At 45.5% G+C, this 7132-nt stretch overlaps 1 protein-coding gene across 1 annotated transcript; it reads left to right on the top strand.

Annotated features, from left to right (window-relative positions):
* On the top strand, positions 1-6185 carry csgalnact1a (chondroitin sulfate N-acetylgalactosaminyltransferase 1a; the record flags this gene model as incomplete). Its single annotated transcript, XM_056290413.1, has 4 exons — positions 1-109; positions 201-295; positions 457-538; positions 4190-6185. Coding segments are annotated over 4 exons (582 nt in total), but the record flags the coding sequence as incomplete, so codon positions are not given.
* Positions 6186-7132: the final 947 nt, after the last annotated feature.

Here is a 7132-nt window from a genome sequence, read left to right as displayed (position 1 = left end):
GTTGGGGCCCGAGCTTGGAAGGGGGGCAATGTGTTGCTTTTCTTCTGTGATGTGGACATCTACTTTACTGCTGACTTCCTCAACACCTGTCGTCTCAATACACAACCTGGTGAGACACACCAATGCACAAGCACACACAACACAATTCCATCATGGTGCCGCCCGGTTGCTGAACAGCCTCATTTTTCTCCCCCCGTCAGGTAAAAAAGTTTTCTATCCTGTGTTATTCAGCCAGTACAACCCCAGCCTTATCTACGGTGGCCCTGATCATATCCCACCTGTGAAAGAACAGCTGGTAATATTTCATCACTTTCATCAGTTTCATACTCTGTCCACTTCATGCAGGCAATGCTGCAAGCTGGGGGGAAAAAATGGAAAAAGAAATGTTTGTAAGATTCCCCCCCACGTTGTGCCGCAGCGATTGTTCTTCAAATCTCTCATCTCATTTCTCCTCAGATGATCAAGAAAGACACTGGATTTTGGAGAGACTTTGGTTTCGGCATGACCTGCCAATACAGATCTGACTTTATCAACATAGGTAAAAGTTAGGCTATTGCACAACATGAAAGCGGTACACATAACAGCTCCCTTGCTCTCCATTTTGCATTATGCAGGATCTTCTGAAAATGGCCTCTTGGAATGACAGTGCAAGCAGTGCTGTATAAAGCATGCTAAAGTGGGCAGCATAATGGATCTAACCATCTGTGCTACGATATATTAATGTTGTCATATGTTAATGCTTATTCAAAAAATAATACTTCTAACATCACTCTTTTTACTTGTTGGGGATATTATCCAATTTTAGTGGAATCAGATTTGAGCTGCAGCATCCATTACCATTATCCACATCACAATATTCTCTCTATAATATGTAAAAGGACATGAGGTATATTGACTCTCACGGCAGATTTATGTCAGTATATTTTTCCACCCCAGTAAAAATGCAGAGATACATTTGGAGGCTTTACATCTGCAGAAAAAAATAAAGTATTCCTGGGGGCGTCCGGGTGGCGTAGCGATCTATTCCATTGCCTACCAACACGGAGATCGCCGGTTCGAATCCCAGAGGTGGACAACCTGGCTTCAGAAAGTAAAAGTCCTACCATACTTGTTCTAGCCATTCTTGTTCTAGCCATGTATGAGGAAGTCAGGAGTTGCAGAGAAGTATGTAGGAGTGGTGCAGGATACGTATGAGGGAAGTGTGACAATGGTGAGGTGTGCGGTTGGAATGGCAGATGGGTTCAAGGTGGAGGTGGGATTACATCAAGGATCGGCTCTTAGCCCTTTCTTGTTTGCAATGGTGATGGACAGGTTGACGGACAAGATCAGGCAGGAGTCTCCATGGACGATGATGTTCGCGGATGACATTGTGATCTGTAGTGAGAGTAGGGTGCAGGTTGAGGAGAGCCTGGAGAGGTGGAGGTATGCACTGGAGAGAAGAGGATTGAAAATCAGTAGGAGCAAGATGGAATACCTATGCGTGAATGAGAGAGAGGACAGTGGAATGGTCAGGATGCAAGGAGTGGAGGTGACAAAGGCATTTGAGTTTAAATACTTGGGGTCAACTGTCCAAAGTAACGGGGAGTGCAGGAGAGAGGTGAAAAAGAGAGTGCAGGCAGGTTGGAGTGGGTGGAGAAGTGTGTCAGGAGTGATTTGAGACAGAAGGGTATCAGCAAGAGTTAAAGGGAAAGTTTACAAGATGGTTGTGAGACCAGCTATGTTATATGGTTTGGAGACAGTGGCACTGACGAAAAGACAGGAGGCGGAGCTGGAGGTGGCAGAGTTGAAGATGCTAAGATTTTCACTGGGAGTGATGAAGAAGGACAGGATTAGGAACGATTATATTAGATGGACCGCTCAGGTTGGACGGTTTGGAGACAAAGCAAGAGAGGCAAGATTGAGATGGCTTGGACATGTGTGGAGGAGAGATGCCGAGTATATTGGAGAAGGATGCTGAATATGGAGCTGCCAGGGAAGAGGAGAAGAGGAAGGCCAAAGAGGAGGTTTATGGATGTGGTGAGGGAAGACATGCAGGTGGCTGGTGTGACAGAGGAAGACGCAGAAGACAGGAAGAGATGGAAACGGATGATCCGCTGTGGCGACCCCTAACGGGAGCAGCCGAAAGTAGTAGTAGATACTTGTTCTAGCCATTCACTAAACAAGGTGATTTCACTCTACCTGGCTGAAGAGCTGTGCTAATTAAATTCAGCTGGTGTTGTGTATGGGTGGAACAAATACGTGGCAGTACTTTTACTTTCTGAAGCCGGGTTGTCCACCTCTGTCGAATCCCCGTGTTACGGGCGTCCCTACAGTCACAATGGGCTGTGTCTGCGGGTGGGAAGCCGGATGGGTATGCGTCCTGGTTGCTGCACTAGCGCCTCCTCTGGTCGGTCGGTGCGCCTGTTAGCAGGCGTGATCGTCCCACGCGCTACGTCCCCCTGGTGAAACGCCTCACTGTCAGGTGAAAGGAAGCGGCTGGCGACACCACATGTATCAGAGGAGGCATGTGGTAGTCCGCAGCCCTCCCCGGATTGGCAGAGGGGGTGCAACAGCGACCGGCACGGCTCGGTAGAGTGGGGTAATTGGACGGGTACAATTGGGAAGAAAAAAGGGGGAAACCCCCCAGTCCAAAAAAAAAAGATTGTAAAGATACATTCAGAGGCTTGACTTATGCAGAAAAAAGTATTCCTGGACACATGCATAAATCCACACGCGTCCTTACATGTAAATGTGCATGCATGTGCGCGTGTGCACACCCATACACACACACACACACACACACACACACACACACACACACACACACACACACACACACACACACACACACACACACAAGTGCACAGTGGGGCATTGTCTGCCTTTTCAATGCAATGCTAGAAAAAAGAAGTTGAGTATAGGAAAAGAGGAAGGTTGTTTAAACCATTTGGTTTCTCTTCCTGAAGCGAAAGCATGATATGAAATGAGGTATGTCCAGGCGAGGAAATGCAAACAAACAATTCATTTTTTTTAATTACCCTTTTTAGCTCTGTTTCGCCCCCGCCGCGCGTCACAGAAAAGTGGGGGAGTCGGCGAGAAAGAGACGGAGCATATGCTCAGCCCTTATGAAAGTAAAGCGACACAAAACAGGGTTATGATTGTGAACACAAAAGCCACGGGAATGGACAGACTAGATAGTGTGAGACAACGCGACAGAGGCCACTCGGCTCGGTTCAAACATCCCTGCTTCATCCCAGCATCTCACATCCCTAACCGGGCCGCCGGGACGGAGAACCGGTTGTGATCGTAATCAGCGTTCCGGGTCCATGTTCCTTTACTGGTGTTAGCCGTTATCTTGCTGTATAGCTGCTCTTTAACACGCGGTTTAATGACTCACGACAAACTAATTCTAGTCGACTGTGTGCCGTGGCCTCTATGTTTTGTCACGGTTCTGGCTGTTTTGATGTAATTAGACATGTAAAGACCAACAAGGAAGATGTAGCGAAGTCGGGGGGCAGTCCGGGAACCGCCCCAGCCGGGACGTGAACCCGTGTCTCCCGCTCCGCAAGCGACAGCGTTAACCAGTCGACTAAAGGGTCCGACCCGTTAGTCACGGACCCATGTTTCTACTTATCCATGCACGTTACAATATGTAGAAAAGGTCCTATGTAGACTTAAATCCAGACCGTTGCACTTAAGCCATAGCCAATATAGCATGCACTAGTAGGTAGACAACAGAAAGCCCTGTGTTCAAGATGTCCGGGTAGCGTAGCGGTCTATTCCGTTGCCTACCAACACGGGGATCGCCGGTTCGAATCCCCTGTGTTACCTCCGGCTTGGCCGGGCGTCCCTACAGACACAATTGGCCGTGTCTGCGGGTGGGAAGTCGGATGTAGATCTGTGCCCTGGTCGCTGCACTAGCGCCTCCTCTGGTCGATCGCCTGTTCGGGGGGGGTGAACTGGGGGGAATAGTGTGATCCTCCCACGCGCTACGTCCCACTGGTGAAACTCCTCACTGTCAGGTGAAAAGAAGCGGCTGTCGACTCTACATGTATCGGAGGAGGCCTGTGGTAGTCTGCAGCCCTCCCCGGTTTGGCAGAAGGGGTGGAGCAGCTACCGGGACGGCTCGGAAGAGTGGGGTAATTGGCCAAGTACAATTGGGGGGGGGGCTAACTCCGTTATCCACCATTGTATGCTCTTTCATCTGCAGGTGGGTTCGATGTCGACATCAAAGGCTGGGGAGGCGAAGACGTCCACCTTTACAGGAAATATCTCCATAGCAACCTACTGGTGGTCCGTGCACCGTCGAGAGGCTTGTTTCACCTGTGGCACGAGAAACGCTGTGCTGACGAGCTGCCCCCAGATCAGTTTCGCATGTGCATGCAGTCCAAAGCGATGAATGAGGCATCACACGGGCAACTGGGCATGCTCTTCTTTAGACACGAGATCGAGGCCCACCTCCGCAAACAGAGACAGCAGCAAAACCCAAACCCCAAGAAGACCTGAAGTCTGAGGTGGAGTTTAAATCACATTTCTGCAATAACTGCAATGAAATGGAAAAAATCCCTTTGATTCCAGCCGTACTCAATCTCATTTCATTAACTGAGGGATACTGAAGGCTTTTTTGTGTTCTTAAGGATTCGAAACTCATGATTCCTCTTATGTTATTCCATAAAGGACAGGTTTTTTTTTCTTAATTTGCTGAATTGAATTTCATTGCTGAAAAGATGGCTTTCACTTACGAAATGGGAGCGCTCACGTTGTATCTACAATATGTGAGCTTTTGCTGGCCAACGGGTGAAAAACCTCGCTTGCATTTGCATTGTGCGCTCCATCTATTACGTACGAACCAGTGCATCTGAGCTCCAGCTTACAGATATCATGTGTAAAAGACAGACAAGGAACATTTCTCTGCACTTGCAGCAAGGCCTTTCAGGAGCAATCAGGGAGCCAAAATAAATAAATGGCTGAGGAGAAAGCACAAAGACTCGAAGCTCCGCTATATTTTGGCTCTCTTTACCCACGTGCCTTGTTTTACTGATGTCTACGCCAACATCAGTTAGGGATGGACAACAAGTGAATTCAGGGCCCAATTACATTTTAATTGTGTGCAGGCTACTGGTGCCACTTGGTGGATCGAAAAGAACAGTGAATTAAATGAAGGACTTTTCTGATAGCCTGGAATGGCTTTGTTTGAAAATGAAATTAAATGAAAGAATCTTGATTTCCGGTTTGGGGAACATGTGATCTTATTTTTCATTGTTATCCCTCACTGTATATTATTAAAGTTTTTCTGCTATTTTTTTCTAATGTAACTTTTTTTGTTTTTGTTTATGTTTTTTTTAAATTTTGAAATGTTCTTGACTGGACAGTATTTTCATGTGTTGGCCTGGCCATCCCTCTTTCAAATATCCATATTATTGACTTTTTTTTTTAACATGGAACATTCTGTTTGCTAAAGAAAGGGGTTCAGTGTATGCAAGGATATTTAAGTTAACGTAGCTGTGAATTCAACATGTGTCAATAACAATACTTTGTATGTACTAAATAGTTCTGTACCACGCATTTAAGTTATGGACACAACAAAAGAATTTACTAAATTCTTAGAGGAAAGAATATTCATCATCAACTAGCAGTAATACTATTTGCTGAGCTGATGTACTGCACTAACGATGACTTGACAAGTCTGAATGAACCTTATGAACCCAAATACACCTTATTCTGTCATTCTCATGTGACCCTTGTGCACACATTAACATGATGTTAAAATAAGCACAAGCAGAGCATGATCTATGGTGCAATATAGTCAAAATAAATGTGACTTTAACTTCACGACTAACTGGTCGCAATGGCTGGAAATAGATTGTTGATAGCACAGAGTAAAGGCCCTCGCCCATCTTTTGAACTTGTTGTTTGTTGTTGTTTTTATTTTATTGTTTTTGTTGCTATTGTTTTGCCTTAAAAATCTTACATTAGCACTTCATTATGGAATTGATTATTATTATGGAAACATTAGCAGTCAAAATGGGCTGCCTTTTTTATTTGGTCACCAAAGCTATGAAAAAGTATGCACTTTTTGAATTGTGTGTTCTCGTATTTAAGTGATTGGTAAGCTAGGACATTTCTGGACATTTTTGAGCAGCCCTCGGTTTATGTCTCTTTTTTTTCTGTTCACTTTAAGAAGTTCAATAAAGCATTTTATTTGTGCTGTCTGTATTTGTATATTCCTTTCAGTAGGTATATTGGGTCCAACCCAATTGAACGTTATCGATGGATGGTGCACACTTCATAACCCTGGCAACATACTAACTAACCCTCACATAGCTACTCTGAGATCAGAGGGTCAGGGAATGGTGCTGCTACCTGTCCAGTGATCCAGTACAGCGGTTCTCAACAGTGATGCGGAGCGCCCCTTGGTGGTACGCCAGATAATTCAGGAAATTTATCGTATGCTCTGAGAAATGTCAAAGCCCAATCAAATCCATTGTAGTATTTGAACATAAAGATTTGTGATAAACTAGTTAAATTATAGTATAATCATATTATCATAGTAGTGGAGATGTGATAAGGAGGTGTGGTTGTATTAGTCCATTGGATTTTGTGTGTGTGTGTGTGTGTGTGTGTGTGTGTGTGTGTGTGTGTGTGTGTGTGTGTGTGTGTGTGTGTGTGTGTGTGTGTGTGTGTGTGTGTGTGTTGTAACGGTGGGCTGGTGTAGGTGGAGAGAGCTAGCAGCATGTGGCCAGTTAGCAAGAGCCCCGGGATAGCAAATTAGCTCTGAGAGTCGACCGACAACGAGATGGGGATTTCCACACTGCTGCTTCATTCTGTCATACAAACATACATCGACCATACAATGCCAGGTCTCCACGGCACTATGTTACCTGATCATACATGAGCAGTAAAGCGTAAAACATTTTAACCTGCACCAACTTGTTAAAGTGAGAGTTCGTTCTCTTGGACGTCGGTCGAAGCAGCGCTGAGAACGGCTCTACTCTAGTGCGTCACAACAAATCAAAAGGAGCCACCCTGTGGCGCTATTTGGCATTGCAGCACTACTATATTTATATTTACCGGACTCTGCCTATTACTGTGTGTGTGTGTGAAAGAGCGAGCAGGCGTTCATACTAATTATTGAGTTTTTTCTGTGGCTTAG

The sequence above is a fragment of the Lampris incognitus genome, chromosome 12, assembly GCF_029633865.1.
Source record: "Lampris incognitus isolate fLamInc1 chromosome 12, fLamInc1.hap2, whole genome shotgun sequence".
Lineage (NCBI taxonomy): Eukaryota > Metazoa > Chordata > Actinopteri > Lampriformes > Lampridae > Lampris > Lampris incognitus.
The sequence above is the reverse complement of the archived record's forward strand: the minus strand, read 5'-3'. Positions and strand labels throughout refer to the sequence as shown.